Source organism: Gymnogyps californianus, chromosome 29 (genome assembly GCF_018139145.2).
Source record: "Gymnogyps californianus isolate 813 chromosome 29, ASM1813914v2, whole genome shotgun sequence".
Classification (NCBI taxonomy): domain Eukaryota; kingdom Metazoa; phylum Chordata; class Aves; order Accipitriformes; family Cathartidae; genus Gymnogyps; species Gymnogyps californianus.
This window is the reverse complement of record NC_059499.1, coordinates 1-19315: the sequence shown is the minus strand read 5'-3', so window position 1 is coordinate 19315 and position 19315 is coordinate 1. Positions and strand designations below refer to the sequence as shown.

General features: G+C 51.5%; 2 protein-coding genes across 2 annotated transcripts; one reads left to right on the top strand and one right to left on the bottom strand.

The window, feature by feature from the left end:
• Positions 1–3777: 3777 nt before the first annotated feature.
• On the top strand, positions 3778–4716 carry LOC127026876 (olfactory receptor 10AG1-like). The gene has a single exon (XM_050912171.1). It carries the CDS (start codon positions 3778–3780, stop codon positions 4714–4716), a length of 939 nt encoding a protein of 312 aa, XP_050768128.1.
• A 9824-nt stretch (positions 4717–14540) lies between these two features.
• Positions 14541–15116, bottom strand: LOC127027026 (olfactory receptor 14J1-like). The gene has a single exon (XM_050912383.1). It carries the CDS (start codon positions 15114–15116, stop codon positions 14541–14543), a length of 576 nt encoding a protein of 191 aa, XP_050768340.1.
• Positions 15117–19315: the final 4199 nt, after the last annotated feature.

The window sequence follows — 19315 nt, the reverse complement described above, 5'->3', positions numbered from 1 at the left end:
GATCCTTTCAAATGAGAAGTGTGAGCTCTTGGTATGTGTGTGCGCACGTGTGGTGCAGATGGTGTGTTGGGATGCGCGGGAACGGGGATGCACATGTTCGCACCGTGGTGTATATGTGTGGACTTGATTCCCCTCTGCCCCCATGAGCAATTCTGGGATCCCACGTGGGGTTTGTATAATCCCTGCAGACAGATTCATCACCAGGCACAGGCCAGTCTGGCTGGGAACAGCCCCAGTGCTCTTGAGTTTGTGTTTCTAGGTGGACTTTGGCTGCTGGGAACCTCCCAGCCCCTTTGCTAACAGCTCCACTGCTACAGCCGCTGCTCCCAGCACCTTCCCTTCTCATGTGGTACCAGCATCGAGTGCTAGGGAGTAAAAAGAAAAGTATCTGATGGTATGGACAGGGAGAAGGCAGAGAAATCCTGCAGGCTTAGCTGAGGCCACCTGTGACGGGATCTGCTTGTGATGAACCTTCCAGGTGTCTGTGAAGTGAGTGAGGCCTCTTGTGCCCAACAATGTATTCAGTTTTATGAGATCAATAAATCAACTGTACAGGGCTCTCCTGTACAGTGCCTGCAGGAAGCAGTAACGGAGGAGCACATGCTAGTGGCACCCTGACTCTGTGGAAAGCCCACATGGCTTCTCTACATACACGGGCAGGCATGAACAGCAGAAAAAACTGATGTCTTCTTCCTTAGGAAGCCAGCTTCCTAGAGTTAGTTTCCCCTCTACAGCTTAAAGATGTGACAAAATTGTGCTGACCAGCCCCAGAGAGACCTAGGGAGTTAATCTGTGGTCACGTTGTCCCCACACAGGGGAAACCTCCAAGTGATGCTCCCTTCTCCCATCATTAGAGGGGCAGCGTCATTATGGAAGAAATGCTGTGGGCTGAGTTTCGAGAGAGATGCCCAAAATACCAGAATGAACTGAAAGAAGGCTAAAACTAATCAACAGTGTCACCCTCCTCAGCAGGAAAAAGGAGCTAAATGACCTGCTGCACCAGTTAATTACCATTTGAAGCTCCCTATGGAGAAGTTTCTGTTAGCTGGCAATCAGAAATGTCACTTCTCTTTCTCAGCACTAAATATCCAGGAAGCTTAGCGCGCTCCTCTTCAGAAGCAGATTTAGCCACGTCAGAGAAAAATCTCTCTCACGGCCCATCTCAAATTTAGTTCGTTGCCCTTTGTCCATTGTTCTTGAAGAACATCTTCACTTTCTTCCTTGAACAGAGTTCAAGCTCTCAGGGCCACCTCCGCCTTGAGGACAACATGGGGCACAGGCACGGGTTGGGACCCAGGCAGGTGGAGGTACAGAGAAGCCTTTTTTCTGCTTATTTTCTGCTTCCCTGCTTGCCTTTTTTGTTTGGTTTGGTTTTCCGTCCACAAGTTTGGCACTTTTCCTGTGAGCAGCTAAACCTCATGTCTCAGTTTTTCTACTTTTTGAAGACCTGTAGTTATGCTGGAAGTTGCTTGTCAGGCTAATGCCCGTGATTCTGATAGTCTTTCTAAAATCATTCATGCTGCTGTGGGCATCCAGGGAGGAGCAGCGGCAGCACCAGTGTCCCCACCTTCTCTCCTGAGGCTGCTTCCTAACTGTCTTATAACCAGGTGAGAGTGACAGAGAGGTGTCCAGAGAACCCTATCCAGGTGGTTTCCAGGGGAATGACAGAGAGAAAAGGAGGGCACCACTGCCTCCTGCAGCATCACGGACTGAGGAGTGTGTTCCTGCCTCTTGGCTACTGACAATGGTAAATCCCTTTTGGCATGCCCTGAAATGCTGAGATAGCGTGGCAGCACAGACACTGCCAGAAGCAGCTGCAGGCGTCTGTCCAGCTTGGCTGGGCTCACTGGAATGGGCTTCCTTCAGCTTTGAGAAATGCTGCCCGTGAGATAGTCACCATACCAGAAGTACTCTGGCAGTTTCCCGTGAGCAAAGCTAGCCTGAACTGTGCTCTACCTGTGAGACATTTGAGAGTTAAAAAGAATAGGGTGTATGTTTGAGGATGTTTTGAAACAAGCAGGAAATGCTGGCATGTGGATAATCTGCATGTAAATGGTTGCTTTGAGTTAAAGCATTAATTTAAAATAAATGTATCTCAGTGTTTTTAAAAAATAGAAGTATTTCATTTTTCTGTACAGTTATATGAATAAGTAGGTAGATTAGAAAACAATCATGGTGACTTTTCCCTTACATAAACCCTAATGTTATCTTGGAAATTTTGAAGGGCACCTGTATGAGATAGATAAAACTCACAGGAAAAAGGCAGGAATACCTTGGGAAAAGAATCAAACAATTAGGACCACATGTTTTTGTGAAGTCATCTTTTTCTTTTGGGAAAAACGCCCTGTGTTTTTCACTTGGCTAATCTGAATGCTTTTATTGCATGTTTTCTGACCTGCTCTTCTCATCATTAATACACCCGAGTTTAAACAGACTTCTCAAAGGTGTTAATGACAGCCAGAGAGACACAGCCAGCATCCGTAGTCCTCTGCCTGGAAGAGGATATTCCTTCCCGATGTCAAACTGAGATTCTTGGACATCTTTCAGCTGAATCTCTTCTTCATAAGAAGCAACCTGCTACTGCAGTGCTGCTTGCTTGTAGGTCAACTCCTCCAAGTGTGCCCAGCAAGAAGTCTTTATGCTTTGCGAAGGTGGGAAATGCGAAGGGAAGGCTCAGTTTCCCAGGCAGCGAGAGCATTGCTCTGCTCCTGCAAGGGCTTGCAGGGGACTGGGAAGCATTGCAGGGTTGGCATCAGAGCGAATGGGCCCTCGGCTGGATTTGTAAGCTGTCGGAAATCCAAGTGACAGAGCAGCAAGTTTAGGAATGCTGAATGATGCAGGACTCACTCAGAAGTTATCAAAGCCTGACCTGTTCAGGAAAATTGGGTATCGTGGGGAGATCACCCACTTTTCATCACTTTTGTCTCTGTATGACTGAAAACTGCATGAAGCAGTTGGATTGCTTGCATAAACATGTCTTTTAGCACCCTGAAAACTTGGGATTTATGCATAAACTGCTGCTGATCTGTCTTGTTAAAATGTCCCATGGATGCATGAGTGTCACTGGATTCACTGGCAGAGAGAAGCCTGTTTTACTTCTGATGGGATTCACCCTTCACCATGTAAAAATTAATGATTCAGATCTAAGATAGTCTCCCAGATCTTTGTGTGTGGACAGAGCATCAGGGGATGAGCTCTTACATGTGAGGAGAGCTGGGATTAATCTCTCTCACTAAGCTCTAAGAATCAAGCCATGCCTTGCCTTGCTTTGTTTTGATTGCCTCTCCTTGCCTAGCCTTGCCTTGCTTTGTCTTCCCCTTTTTCATCCCTTTTCTCCTTTTCACTCTATTTCTTCTTAATGTTCTTACATTAAATGCAGCTCTTACAAGATCTGGACAAGGAAGGTAAGCAAGACTGTGCTTAAAGGGGCTAGTGTTTATCCCTTTTCTTCCTTTTTTCTCATCTGTCACCAGGTATTCTATTCAATAAAATCACCTCTGAAAAAGAAAGTCAAGTTTCTTTCATCCATATGACAAACCCCAGTCATTCAGGCTCAAGGATTCTCTTCTTTGCTCTCTTTACAAACCTCCCTGCAGCAAGCAACCCATGTTAGATTTCCAAACATTCATGCAGATCTTGGTCAAGCTCTGCCTAATCCTGCAATCACATGTATGCTGATGTTTGTAGTCTTTCTCTAGGCTTGAAGTGTGTGTGATGGTGGACAGGCCATCGGCATCCTCTAAGAGCCTGTTGTTTGGATTGCTCTGTATAGGGAAAATGTCCCAAAGAAAAGGCTTGGAGAATCACACCGTTGGATCTGGATTCATTCTTCTGGGGTTTTCTGACCACTCCAGCCTGCAGGGCCTGTGCTTCACAGTATTCCTGGTCATCTACCTTGTGGTCCTCACAGGGAACAGCCTGATCGCACTCATCACAGTGGTGGACTCAAGCCTCCACAGCCCCATGTATTTCTTCCTGAGGAACTTGTCCTTCCTGGAGATGTGCTACACGTCAGTCACTCTGCCAAAAATGCTGGTGGGTTTCCTGATGGAAGATGGCAGGATCTCCTTCCTTGGCTGTGCTGCCCAGCTGTATTTCCTGGTTTTGCTGGGCAGCATTGAATGCCTTCTCCTGGCTGCCATGGCCTACGACCGCTACATAGCCATATGTGACCCCCTGCGCTATACCCTCATCGTGACCAGGGGTCTCTGCATCAGACTGGTGGTGGGGTCGTGGATGGTTGTTGTACCAGTGCAAGTAGGACAGACGTACCAGGTGTTCACTTTGCCCTTCTGTGCATCCCATGACCTTCCTCACTTTTTCTGTGATGTGCCCCCTCTGCTGGAACTGGCCTGTGCAGACACTTTCTGGAACCAAGTGATGCTGTACACCATCATCCTGGTATTTGCAATCCTTCCCTTCTCCTTAATAGTTATTTCTTACATCAAAATTATCACGGCAATTCTGAAAATACCTTCAGCTCTGGGCAGACACAAAGCCTTTTCCACCTGCTCTTCACACCTTGGGGTGGTGACGCTCTTCTATGGCTCGGCCACAGTTGTCTACTTAAAGCGACGGTCAAGGGATTCTCTAGTCACGGACAAATACCTTGCCCTGTTTTACACAATTGTGACTCCCATGTTTAACCCTGTCATCTATAGCCTGAGGAATAAGGAAGTGAGAATTGCCTTGAAGAGACTCCTGTGGACCAAGTGATACTACAGAGTATGTCAAATAGTCCCAAATGGGGACCCCAAAAGTCCCACCGGGGTACGTGGTTGCCTGAACAGAGGCACCCCGTATTTGCTCAAACAAAACCACGTGTCCAGCCTGGCTTTCATCCTCTCAAGAAGGGGAAAGGTGACCTGAGGCATTCCTGTTATGTCACGCCCCACCATGATATCTTTGTACTGTAGAGCATCTTCAGTGCCCCTAAATAGTTCAATGCAAATAGCTACTTCGAGCTGTGTCCGACCAATGTAATGTTAAAGGGAAATAGTCAAAGTGTGGTCTGTAATCAATGAGGCCCAGAGGGTGAGACAACCGATGAAGAGATGACTACCCTCAGGTTTGAGAAATCGCTTGCTAGACCCCAGGGGCTATCTACAGTGTCCCTGTGTGGAATCAACTTTAAAAAGTTAAAAGACATGAAGGTCATCTTCCCCTGCTATGACATCTTGCACTGGCTGGGGAGGTCCCTGCTGACTGGAAGCAAGCCAATGACACATTAGATGCATGCTGAAGACCATGGTGAGGCAGGCTGTCCCCCTGCAGCCCATGGAGGTCCACGGTGGAGCAGGTATCCACCTGCAACCCATGGAGGATGCCAAGTTGGAGCAGGGGGATGTGCCGAAGGAGGCTGTGGCCCCGTGGGAAGCCCGCACTGGAGCAGGCTCCTGGCAGGACCTGTGACCCCACGGAGAGAGGACCTCATGCTGGAGCAGGTTTGCTGGCAGGACTTGTGACCCCGTGGGGGACCCACGCTGGAGCAGTCTGTTCCTGAGGGACTGCACCCCATGGAAGGGAGCCACGCTGGAGCAGTTTGTGAAGAACTGCAGCCCATGGGAAGGACTCACGTTGGAGAAGTTCTTGGAGGACTGTCTGCCGTGGGAGGGACCCCACACTGGAGCAGGGGAAGAGTGTGAGGAGTCCTTCCCCTGAGGAGGAAGGAGCGGCAGAGACAATGTGTGATGAACTGACTGCAACCCCCATTCCCCATCCCCCTGCGCCCCTGGTGGGGAGGAGGTAGAGAATTTGGGAGTGAAGTTGAGCCTGGGAAGAAGGGAGGGGTGGGGGGAAGGTGTTTTTAAGATTTGGGTTTATTTCTCATTATCATCCTCTGATTTGATTGGTAATAAATTAAACTAATTTCCCCAAGTCGAGTGTTTTGCCCGTGATGGTAATTGCTGAGTGATCTCTCCCTGTCCTTATCTTGACCCACGAGCCTTTCGTTTTATTTTCTCTCCCCTGCCCAGTTGAGGAGGGGGAGTGATAGAGCAGCTTTGGTGGGTACCTGGAGTCCAGCCAGGGCCAATCCACCATGGTCATAATGGCTGCCTTCTCCTGGGGATGGCTGCAAGGGTGTGAAGCTGGGTGTGCAGCCAGGGGTGCCCAGGGCTGTCCTTCTGAGCAGGTACCCTGTGCCCCAGGGGGCTGTGTGCTGGGGCAGGGACTCTGCTGCCTGCCAGGGTCAGCACTCAGCCTGCCCGGGGAGCTTCCCATGGCACTGTGGAAGAAGCTGTGGGTGGAAGCAGTGACCCCTGGCACGGCAAGACAGGGTCCTGATGTTGAGAGGATGCTGCATGGGTAAGGGCTGCCTACAGCTCCAGATCACACCCAGGGAATTTGCAAGAGGACTTTTCAAGAGGAAGGTCAAGATGGGGATTACCTAAAAGGGAAGGAGTCTGTGTTTTGAGTTTTCTCCTCTTGGTTGGCTGGGTGGGCAGCGGGAGACTGGAATTTATTTCTCTGCTCTGGAGAAGGCACTGAGACCCCAGTTCTCATTAGGACTTGTCTGCGCTTCTCCTGAGCCCCTGCACACACAGAGATGTCCCTGGGCCATGCCCAGCTGCCAGGAGGGGTCTGCAGGGCAGAGCTGAGCACAGAGCGGGTGGGATGGGGTCTGTGAGCACCGACAGGGAGACTTGCGGAGAGAAGCAGCTCCTGGCAGGGACAGCTCCCAGCGGCAGAGATACGGGCAGGGAGGGAGAGGGAGCTGCTCCCAGAAATGCCATGGCAGTGGGCAGTCGGGCACCTCCCTCCCATCCCCTGCAGCGCAGACACCTTCAAGGAGCACCACCCTGGTCTCCTCGCCCACCCAGCACAGCCTTTGCCGCCAGGGTCATGGGGTTTCAGGCTGGGTCTTCTTGGCAGCCCGACCTGCAGTGAGGAGAAACCCCTGAGTGCCTGTCTGTCTGTCCCTGTCCTTCCTCCCTTGGCAGGAGCATTGGGGCATTTCTCTGTGCTTCCCCTCCTGTCCTTGCTGCCTTTGCTCACCTGAAGCCCCCCTCCATCTCCTCCCCATTCCTGGATCTGTTGGTTGCAGTGCTGTACTCGGTGGTGCCTCCAGCAGTGAACCCCCTCATCTACAGCATGAGGAACAAGGAAATCAAGGATGCCCTGAGGAAACTATTTGAATATATGCTACTTCAGCTTAATAAGGTGCCCATTATCCCACTAGGACTCCCATGGTATCTCAGGAAAAGCCAGGAGTAACCTTTCTTCATATGTGTCTTTATTTTTTACTTTGTGGTTTGTTTTTTTTTTTTTTCATTTTGTTTTTTGTTTTATACCTGTGATAATATTATTCTTGGCCTCCTACCTGTTTTTGTTCTTGACCCAAACACTCCATGTACATGTGGAGTCAGGCTCCCTGTTTAGGTAAAGTCAATAAAGAAACCAGCAGAAAATGAGTTGTCTCAGCTCCCGTCTCTTCACATCTCCTCTGGAGCTGGAGGAGCAGCCCAGCCCAAGCTTGTGACTCCGGGCTGCTGCTTCCCTGGAGCCATGGCCAAGGACAGCAGCAGGACGTGGCCTTCTCAGTGCTGGTGTCTGCTCACTTCCACACTGTCCTGCTGTGCCTTTGCCTTTGTGTAAGCCCTAAGGTCTCGTGTAGCTTGTGACAGTCCTGTTGTCTCTACAGGGGCATCCCTGTGCCTGCAGGCAGAAGCAGGCTATGTGAACCATTTTATCAGAGCTGGCCTCCGTGCAAGCATCACCAGCAGGGCCAGAAGGCTGGACGCTTCTTCCAAAGCTGTAATATACCCAAGGAGCTGCTCCTTCAAAAGGACTTTGCTCTCCTGGGGTTCTTGATGGATTCAGGATGAATATCTCAGAGTCCCAGGGTGATGTGTTAGGGACCAAGGCCTGGATGAAGACCTCCTTTCTTGGTTGCATATATCCACTGAAACAGCAACTTGTCTTTGACTTACCTGCCTGTTGCTGTCCCACCTGCAGTGGGGCTGATGGCAGATGCCATCTTGGAGAGGAATTGGGAGCTGCCAGGAGAAGTCAGGGGATCTCCAGGGACAGCGTGTGAGTCTGGGTGAGCAGTGAGTGGCACCTCATAAAATGAGTGACAATCCAAGGAGGAGTTGCCCGGAGTAAAAGGTGGCGAGGAGACTCCTGAGTTCCTGAGGAGACCGAGGGCTAACAACGGCCCTGCAATGCTGGGAGAGGCTGTGAGGAGCCAGCAGGCAAAGGGACGTGAGACTGGAGCGTGTTTCAGGACACCCTCTTGGAAAGCCCACAGGCTGGATCGAGTGCAAGCCTCCCCTGCCCTTTGGGCCATGGTCCTGCCGAGCCCTGTCCTTGGCTACTGAGCACTCAGGGATGACAGAAAAGGGCTCAGCAGCAGTGATCCCCATCCAGCTGGGTCTGCTCCCCACCCTGACCAGCATGGCCAGTGCAGAGTCATCCCATGGCCACAGGGCACCGCAGCCCCCTCACTCTGCAGAGCAGCACTGCCAGCTCAGTGCCCTCAGGGAGCACGGGACAGGAACCAGGAATGGCCGGCCAGAGCAGCCCATGCACGCTCACCTGGGGAAAGGCTCTCTGGGGAGCAGGGACGTCCCTGCAGAAGAGCAAGGGAGCATTTCTGTGCCTGCAGGGAGGAATCCTTGAGAAAGAGAAACCTCTTTCTGCAGGCACCCACTCGGGGCAGGCTGCTCTGTCGCTGGACCAGGACTCTTGTGCTGGCCTGGGGAGAGGGGTTGACACTGAGGGGCACAGGCCGTCTGTGGTGGGCATCTCCTGGAGTTGATAGCAGGAGTCCTGGATTTTCACTGATCTTCATTTCCTTGTGCCATGTCCAGCCTTCAGCCCTGGGGGCAGCGGAGGAGGCTGAGATCCCTCTCTGCTCCCCAAGAGCTGCTGTGCCCTTCAGAGGGGCTGGGGCTGTTGGGTGAGTGCCCAGAGCTCTGTGGCACCCTGCAGTGGGCAATGCTGTGGGGCCAGCCCAGACTGGGCTGCCTTGCGGGGCTGGGCTGGAGAGAAAGCAGGGGCTGTGGGGAGAGCTGGGGAGGGGCTGGGCTGAGCTGGAAAGTGCCCGGGAGAGGACAACACCAATGTTGGCTGAGCGATGTGACCATGCAGGGTGACGACACGCTCCAGTGGGTGTGAGGTGCAGAGCCAAGACATGCAGGTGAAGGAGAGGGGAGGCTGGTCTGTGCTTTTGGTGGTATGGACAGAGTGGGAAGGTGCCCAGGGCGTTTGTCTCTCCCATTGCCATTTCCAGCACTGGCCATTCACCCGAGTTTATGGGTGAGGTTTGCTCTCTGGCCATCTTCTTCCTCCTGCTGGACTCGGTGCCTGTGTCAGGGGAACAGCCAGCCCTGCCCAGCCTCTCTTCATGCCCAGACCTTGGCAGACCCCAGAGCAGGACTCTCTGCAGACCCCTGCATGGGACATGGCTGGGGCTTGGCTGGGACCTCATCGCAGTCTACAGCTTCCTCAAGGGGAGCAGCGGAGGGAGAGGTGCTGATCTCTTTCTGTTGACCAGTGATAGGACACGTGGAAATGGTATGAAGCTGCATCAGGGGAAGTTCAGATCAGACATCAGGAAAAGGTTCTTCACTGAGAGGGTGGTCAGTCACTGGAACAGGCTCCCCAGGGAAGTGGTCACAGCATGAAGCCTGTCAGAGTTCAAGGAGCGTCTGGACGACACTTTTTCTTAGTCATACGGTTTTGTTTTAGGTAGTCCTGCGAGGGGCAGGGAATTGGACTCGATGATCCTTATGGGTCCTTTCCAACTCAAAATATTCTATGATTCTGTGATCTTCAAGCTCAAATGGTCCATCCTGGACCCATTTGTGTGTGTTTGTCTGTTTCTGGGGTAACTGAGGAGATGAAGGGATCCAAGGTCAACTTCTGGATCTTAGACTGCAAATCTAAGACCTGCTCTGGGAGGGATCTAAACCCTATGTGTGTCATATGGATAGATATTTTCCACTAACATAGCCAACCATACAAACAGAGAGAAGTGGTGGGGTTGGGGAGGTGAGGAGCAAGGTTGTCCATACCGTGTCTAGCCTCAAGGGACTGCTTTTCCAACCTGTCCACACCTCCTTAAGAGACACTCTGCATCAATACCAAATGGAGAATGCTTCTATCACTTCTTCAAAGTCCTCATCACATACCTTCCTCTCTAACTACACTCTTGAAACTTATGTAATTAAGTGTAGGAGTCTTGAACACTAGATGTAAATGATGGAAGAGACATGGCGCAATCAGTCTTCTCTGGTAACTGCCAGTCCCGGGCAAATACCTCAGATACACTGGGGCCTCGAGAGGTTTGCACTGAGTGCTTATGGTCAGACCATGGAGCTTTGCCTGAAAACCTGAGAACTGCTGTCAATACTTACAAAAAAAACCAAAGCACTTTTTCATCAGCTGAAATGATTCAATACTTTCAATACAATGTCTGTGGAATTTCTATCCTGCCAAAATATGAATTTTCAGGCTGTGTATTAATTGTGGGAGAAGAAATATTGACCGTACCCTGTGCTTGCATTGCCAGTACTCTGTCTATCATGCTGTGTATTTAATGTCCCTAACCTTCCAGGTGTTTCTACCTGTCCTGATTAAACTCGCCCTGTCTGAAGTCATCTCTTCAGAAGCCTATCTGGACATAGGCACTTCCCATTGCTCTCCAGACATCTTCCTCCTCTTCCTCTTTGGTCCTTCAGATCCCTCTCACCTATCACCCTGCTTTGAGCTTCAGGGAGGTAAAGCTTGATTGTCTTTCAGTAGTGTCATACTCCCTAGAGGCAACTCTTCACTTGCGGCGATGGACCTCACTGGAAGTTGCTTAAGCTAACAACACAGCTGAGAAGTGTATTTTATTGTTGATTAAGTTCTATTGTGTTTTACTTTTTCTTTTTTTTTCCTTTCCCCCAATTAAAAAAAAACCAAAACACCTCTCTGCCTGTTTACGTCCAGTTCTCTAAGGCAAGCAGGTAGGAATTCCTGCAAAGAAGCTGTAACAATCAGCTGCAGCCTTCAGTGGAGAAGTGTGATGTAAAGAAAAGTGATGTAATTCCCAGGGGGCCAATGAGCAAAATAGCAGGGTTGGAGAGGTGAGGAGCAAAGTTGTCCATACCATGTCTAGCCTCAAGGGACTGCTTTTCCAACCTGTCCACACCTCCTTAGGAGACACTCTGCATCAATATCAACTCGAGAATTCTTCTGTCGCTTCTTCAAAGTGCTCATTGAAAACATCCTCTTTACCTGCCTTCCTGAAACCTCTCTAATTAGCTATATAAGTCTTCAATACCTGCAGAAAATGATGAAAGAATCATGGCTTGTTAGGGCTTTTGACATTTTAATGAGCCCATGGTGTATTTGGGGCTGAGTCCATGAACCTCAGGTACTGAGAAGGGACTGAACAAACCTTTCAAAAGCAAAAACTCAAAGTTCCTTGAAGCAATAATGGACCCCACTGAGGGCCATTACTGACAAAGCCTCCCCAGGGACTCGTTAGAGCAGATAATTGGAGGCTGTGATTGCAAGTAGGCAAAGGCACTGTGCAGGTGGCTGTAATGCTGAGAAAACCCTTGGTTTACTTTATGAAGCAGAAAGGCCAAGCTGTGACCTCCAGCGCATGGGAAGGGGGGTCCTGTACATCACACGTGGCTCAGGGCTTTTCCTGGGACCGTGGGATGCGGGGTGTGCAAGGCCGAGTGAAGGACAACAATGGCACAACAACTTCCAGCTTCCCCATGGGGTTGCGAGGAGGCAACGAGGCCCCAGTGCCATGAGGACAACATGTCTTCTCATAGGCCTCGGTGGCAGAGACAACTGCCAGAGCCAAGGGGACAAAGACCTGGGTTCTGTTGGTGCCTTCCAGCCTTGCCGGCGCCCTTTCCATCTCCACCGCAGGCTGTTCTACACTGTCCTACACCTGCCCCTCTTTCCCTGCAGGCTCTAGGCACCCATCTCGCTTCCCCGCCTTGCTCTCACCTCAGCATTTCCCTACGTTCACTGGTGTGTCTCCACCCTCACTGACGGTTCCTTCAAACACAAAGCCTTGGGCTGATCCACACTCCGTCTGGGTGACCTCTTGCACCATAGCAGTACCCTTCGAGTGACACAGCAGTGACCCTTCTTCCTCCTGATAGCCAGTCTCCACCTTCCAAGTTGCACTTTGTGATATTTTTTTCTCTCTCCTGCTTTTTCCCACTATCAAGGAAAGCTCGACCATCTCAGAAATGACCCTTCAAGCAGGCAACCCAACCCGTTAGCCTTCTTGTGGCCTTTCACTTGACCAGAGAGAAGTAACCTCACCATGATCTTCTAATCCACATGACCTGCTGGCCTTTCAGCTTCTCATATAGATGCAACCAAGCCATGTGCCTGCTGCTGTCCCATCATGTACTCGGGCAGAATGGACATGACAGCCCCTGTGCAAGCCCTCTTCCTGGATAAAGCCTATGGGGTACTCAGGCAGAGGTACTTTCCCAGCCATGTTCCTTCTGCTGCCTATCAATCACCTCCAGAGACAGAACTGACCTCACAGTCCCCTTCACAGCCATACCCTTCCTACTGGATTATGAGTTTCTGAGACACAATCAACCTCATAATACCATACCCATCCACCACCCTCCTTATGGCGCAGGACCTGACTGGATAAAAGTATGCTTCTTTTAGCAAATTTATCAAATATATTTCCTACCAATGACTGGAGTGGAGAAACATTCTTCACAGGAACTGAAGTATTTGTGTTGACATATTTTATATCTCCCCTTCTGCCTCTTTTTCTCCTTCTTCCTCAGCCTATTCTATTTTCAAAAACCTCTTCAAGGGAAAGATTCATTCACTCATAGATTAACTCAGGTTTGAAGAGATCCCTGAACATCATTGTGTCTGACTTTCCTGCTCAAGGCAGGGTGAACTAGATGAGGTTATTCAAGGCCCCCGCCCAGCTTTGCATCATCCACAAAGGAGCTGAAAGTGCACTCCGTCACATCATAGAGGGGGATAATAAAGATGGCCAACAGTGTTGGCCCAAGTGCACATCACTGAGGGATGCTGCTAGCAACTGTCTGCACGGAGGACTTTGTACCCACCTTTGGGTTTGATCATCCAGCCAACTTCCCACCCACCATAACGTCCACTTCTTCAGCCCAGGCAGTTGAGATGAATCTCACTGGGACAGTGGGAGTTGTTCCTGGAGTCACACACAGAAGTGTCAGGGCTCTGTCAGGTGTCCACAGCTGAGCTGGCCTCGGGCACTCCTTAGGCACACAGATGTGTTCACAGACACGAGCCCTTCCCTTGCACGTGCACAGGCAGTGCATTGCAGGAGTCACAGTGTCTCTCTGGCCTCCTCTTGCCACTCCCAGAGGCTGGGAGGCACCTCAGCTCTGAGGTGTGTCACCCTGCTCTGCACTCGTCTGAGATGCCCCAAGGCAAGAGAAATGGACACAGTGCCCTCAGTTCAAGGAAGCACATCCCAGTGCCACATTCAGGTGTTTTCCCATGGGATGTTATTCCTGACATGAAGTGACCTCAAGATGTTGCCTGTCTCTCAGGCCTTCAGGGAACCCCCAGAAACAGCTGGTGGCATTTGTGCTCGCTCAGGTTCATCTCACCTCACGCACATGATGTGCATGCTTACATCTCATCTGTACAATGCAAACATGGACTTCTGATCTACTCATTTGGTGTCCCTCCGTGGAGGGTCAAAGAACCTCCCTGAACAGGGGTGAGAGGCCAGTGCTGGAAATGGTGGTTGTGAGGGGCTAGTCCATGGTGATTGCCCTGGGGCATCTTCCCCAGGGTGTCCAGGGAACACGGGCACAGACCAGACCCTGCACTGCTGGTCCTTCAGGTGTCTTGCAGGAGGCCTGGCTGTGTGAGAACACTGCTGCATGCCCCAACCCTGCACACTCACAGTTTACCTGTACACTGGTGTCTTCATCTGCTGGCCACTTTCTTGGGCATGTTCTTGAGAGCAACTTTGGAAGAAGACCTAAGCCTTCAGGCATTGCCCTCAGGAGATCCCTTTTCATGATGCAACCGGTCTCACCGAGGCCAGCTCTGTCACAGAAATGCCCATTGCCTGTCCCTGCCTGCGGTCACAGGACTGTCATGGAGCAGGACTATGACCAAGCTGCCAGAGCAATCAGGCCTTACACCAAACCCAAGGGATCAGAAAGAGAGTGTGGAAGTGAAAAGAGAACAGCTCTGGAAGACCAAGTGCTCCCTGGCAGTGCTGCCGTGCCGGGACACACTTCCCCTCCAACTCTGCACACAGGAATTGTCCCTGCAGCTCCAAAAAGGTCTTGGAGGAAGGATCTCAGAAAAAAAAAGTCGCTGCAGGGCCCTTTATTTTGTTTAAGCACACAGAAAGCACAGCTCCTCATTTACACAGCCACTCGGTCAGAAAAGAAAAGCAGAGAATGAATTAGAAAGGGGATGAAAACATTATCACAAGTAAAACACCACCACCACCACCAAAAACTACAGATGACAGGCTGGGCCTGTAATGAGTTACATTATAACTGCTATGCAGAAGAAGATGGGCAGTTGATTGTTTCAGATTAACATCCAGTCATCAGTTTCCACACTGCATCCTTGAGCTCCTTGTTCCTCAAGCTGTAGATGAGGGGGTTCACTGCTGGAGAGACCACTGAGTACAGAAATGACACCACCAGATCCAGGGATGGGGAGGAGATGGAGGAGGGCTTCAGGTGAGCAAAGATGCCCGTGCTGATAAACAGGGAGACCACGGCTGGGTGAGGGAGGCACGTGGAAAAGACTTTGTGCCATCCCTGCTCAGAGGGGATCCTCAGCACGGCCCTGAAGATCTTCACATAGGACAGCATGATGAAAATAAAACATCCAAAAGCTAAACAGACACCAAGCACAAGAAGCCCGACTTCCCTCAGGTAGGCATCTGAGCAGGAGAGCTTGAGGATCTGGGGGATTTCACAGAAGAACTGGTCCAGGACATTGCCTTGGCAGAGAGGTATTGAAAATGTGTTGGCAGTGTGCGGCACAGCACTAAGAAATCCACTGCCCCAGGCAGCTGCTGCCATGTGGACACAAGCTCTGCTGCCCAGGAGGGTCCCGTAGTGCAGGGGTTTGCAGATGGCAACGTAGCGGCCATAGGCCATGACGATGAGAAAACAATACTCTGCTAATATCAAAAAAGATAAAAAAAAGCTGAGCAGCACATCCCAAGTAGGAGATGGCCCTGGTGTCCCACAAGGAATTGGCCATGGCTTTGGGGAGAGTGGTGGAGATGGGGGTGTGGAGGTGGTGGTTGCAGGCTACAGCGGTGATGATGAGGTCGTTGCCTGGGAGGGCAGCCAGGTAGATGCCCAGGAAGAGCCAGAAGTGCAAGAGCTGCAGCCCCCACGTTCTGCAAATGCCAGGAGGAGGAACTCAGTGATGGAGCTGCCGTTGGACATCTGCTGACTCTCTGCATCGGGACTGTTGGAAGAGGAGAAAACATTGACATGTTAGGGCAGACTTCTTTGAGCCAATCCTATGCTGTTTCCGAAAAAATCCCCTCAAAATTACTTCTCTTTGGGGGAACTTGATTCAGCCTCTTTTTGTGAGCTCAGGTTTGTGCTGCTGAGTGAAGGCACTTTCTGTGAAGGGGCAGAAGTCAACATCTTTCACATTGCTCTCAGCCTGAACCCTGGGGAGCCCTGAGGGACAAAAGGGCTCCCTGTGCCCTAATGCAGAGTCCGGAGAGCTGCTCTGCCCATGAGTGACCTGCTGGTCACCATGCAGGTGCCCTGTGCTTATTACTCTTCTCTCCGTTGCAGAATGATCTCACTAACAACGTACTTGAAGAAGAAACTGGACTTTTGTGAGCTCAGAGGAGTTCAGTTTCAAAGTCCATTTCTCCAAACTCTTCTCTCTTTCCCCGTGCAGCTGAGCAGAGAGTGATGCAGAGGGGTGGCCTGGCTCTCTGCTACCTGGAGCTGTCCCTGCCAGGAGCTGTTTCTCTGTCCCCAGGTCTCCTCCCTCTCAGTGCTCACAGACCCCATCCCACCCACTCTGTGCTCAGCTCTGCCCTGCAGACCCCTCCTGGCAGCAGGGCACTGCCCAGGGCCACCTCCCTGTTAGCAGGTGCTAAGGAGTAGGTCAGATAAGCACTGATGCTGCAAGCAAAGGTGATGCTGGTGCTGCCTGTAGGCAGAGGAGTGGGTGAAGACACTTTATGAGGCTTCTGGCAGATGTGCTGATCCCTCAGTGTAACAGTTCAGGACTCTCAGTGACTTAGTCAAACTTGACATCTCCTTTCCCCTTTCCCTTAGAAGAAAGCTGAGATCACAGACCCTGGAAAGGTCTTAATCTTTAAGGTAGCCCCTGCCTTGACCTTCCTCCTAAAATGCTGGCTCTGTCAATGTCCTGGGGTGATCTGGAACTGTGAGCAGCCCTGACCCTGACCATGCAACACTCTCTCAACAGCTGAAGAACCCTGCCCTGATGGGGGTCACTCCTTCCACCCACAGCTTCTCCCCACAGCGCTTGTGGGGAGCTCCCCGGGCTGGCTGAGTGCTGACCCTGGCAGGCAGCAGAGTCCCTGCCCCAGCACACAGCCCCCTGGGGTGCAGCGACGCTGCTCGGAAGGACAGCCCTGGGCACCCCTGGCTGCACACCAGGCTTCACACCCCTGCAGCCGTCCCCCGGAGAAGGCAGCCATCATGCCCTCTCCCTCTGATGGTGCAGCAGGGAAGCCCTGCTCTGGAGCACCTCCTTCTCTACACCAGAGAGAGATCCAACAGGCTCTGGGCTATGCCAGCTTTAGGAGACCCTCCAGAAGTTCATTTGCATTGTCCTGCACACAGGGACTTACTGTGTCACGGGCTGTGAAGATTTCTCCTCTTTTTAGCTCTCAGCATCCTCCCTTCCCAGACTGCCTTTAACCTCTCTCTTTCTTGCACGTCTCCCCTCGGTGCCTGCAGGCAGTGCCCTCAGCCCTGCTGCGCTTTGCAGAGGAGCTGCTCCTGGGCAGAGCTGTCTCTCTGCAGCACTGCTGACTTGCCATGACCTCCCTCCATCCCAGAAGCCCACCCCAGCTCAGCAGCAGAGGACCAGCTCAAGGCATTTTAATGGCCCCTCTGGTGGGTTTGGTGCCAAGTCCATGAATCTCAGACAGTGATAAGAAGTTGAAGAAACCTCTCAAGAAGTCAAAGTCAGATGCAAACTCCAAAGTTTCAAGGAGTGTTAATGGGTCCCACTGGGGACCATTACTGACAAAGCCTCCCCAGGGTCTAGTTAGAGTAGAAAACTGGAGGCGGAGATGACAGGTAGACAAAGGCAATGTAAAGTTGGAACAGGTTCTGAGGAAACCTGGATGTGTTACATTAAGCCAAAGGTCCAAACCATGACCCCAGCCCCGGGAAGGGAGATCCTGTCCCTCACACATTGCTCAGGGCTCTTCCTGGGGCAGTGTGACGTGAGGATGCACAATGTCAAGGGCAGGACTACGGTCCAACACCTCCCAGGCTCTCGGGTGGGGAAAGGGAGGCAATGAGACCCTAGTGTTGTAAGGATAAGGTGCTTCCTCATAGGCATCAGTGGCAGAGACAACAGCCATAGCCAAGGGGAAAATGAGCTCATCTCTGTTGGGGGCTTTTCAGACTTTCTTCACCCTTCTATCATCTCCACCACAGGCTGTCCTACAGTGTCCCACACCTGCACCTCTTCCTCTGCAGGCTGTAGACATCCACGCCTTGCTCTCACCTGACCATCTTCCTTCTTTTACTGATACCTCTCCATCCTCCCTTGCTGTTCCTTGACACACAAAGCCTTGGGCTGATCCAGTCTCCCTCTGGGTGACTTGTTCCACCACAGCACTGCCCTTCGAGTGACATTTCTTTGTGTCCAATCTGGGCCTCCTCAGTTGCACTTTGTGGCATTAGTTCTTTCTCATGCTGTATGTTACTACAAAGAAAAGCTCCGTCATCTCTGAAATCACCCTTCAGTCACTCTCACGCTACTCCTGTACTGCCTGGAGTCTCCACACTGCTGAGCCAAAGATCTCCAGGTCCCTCAGCCACCCCACACAGGTCATATGCGCTAGGTCCTGAACCCCACCTTGGCAGACCTCCACTCAACACTCTCCAGTTGCTCCCCACTTCTCCAAAACAGGGAGCCACACACTGGGACACACCAGTGCTGAGTTGAGGGGGATGAGAACAGGTTGTTTGGGTGGCCCATGCTCCTCCTCATGCAGCCTCCTATGCAGCTGGCCTTCTTCATAGTGTCCATACTCTACTGGCTCATAGGGCATCCCTTGTAGCGCCCAGGCCCTTCTCCTCAGAGTCACTGCTTTGCTGGTCAGGTTCCAGCCTGTTCTGAGGTATGGGGTTATTCGCCCCCCTGCCCCCCACCAGTGCAGGACTGGCCACTTCTCCTTGTAAAACTTCAAGTGATTTCCATTTGCCCAGTCCCAGAGTTTCTCAAGGGCCCCCTGGACTGAAGCGCCATTTGCTCAGCTTTTCATGTTTGGGTGCAGCTGTTTCATCTTGATTGGGGTGTGTCTCACAAGAGAACAGCATGAGGAATTGCAGGACACTACAAATACCCCCTCCTAGAGAAACTGTGGGGTCCTGGGGCTCTGGCACTGATAAGGCCATAGGTCTGGACCCCGAGGGGAAGTTGCCTTTTATGGCAGAGAGCGGCAGGAACACATGGAGCTCTGCCTGGGGATGGACAACGAGTCAGCTGAGAGCTGAAGGGTCATGGTCAACACTGTGGTGGGTGGATGTCTGCTACGCACCTCGTGATGAGGAAGAGCAAGTAGGTGAGGCCTTCTTCAGACAACTGGAAGAAGCCTCCTGTTTGCAGGCCCTGGTCCTCATGGCAGACCTAAACTATGCCAATATTTGCTGAACGGGCAACATAGCAAGGTGAAAGCCATCCAGGAGGTTTTTGGAGTTTATTGACAACGGTCTTCCTGACAAGGGTGACTGAGGAGCCAGTGAGGGGAGGTGCCCTGCGGGACACCATGCTTACAAACAAGAAAGAGCTGGTCAGGGATGTAACAGTTGGGGATGAGTAGGGAGAGTTGAGGCTCCTGAAGAAGGGAACAAGGCCAAGAGCAGGAATGCAGGAGCAGGCTTTGGCCTGCTAAGGCATCTGCTTGACAGAATTGATTGGGATATGACACTGAAGAGAAGAGGGGTGCAGAGAGCTGTTTGATGGACAAGGATCCCCTCTTCAAGCTCCAGAAGGGTTGTCCCTGACTTGCACGAAGTCAAGCAAAGGTGGCAGGAGGCTGGCATGGATGAGAAAGGAGCTCCTGACAAAAATCAAACAGTGTGAGGAGGAAGCCAGAGAAGGGGAAGCTGGC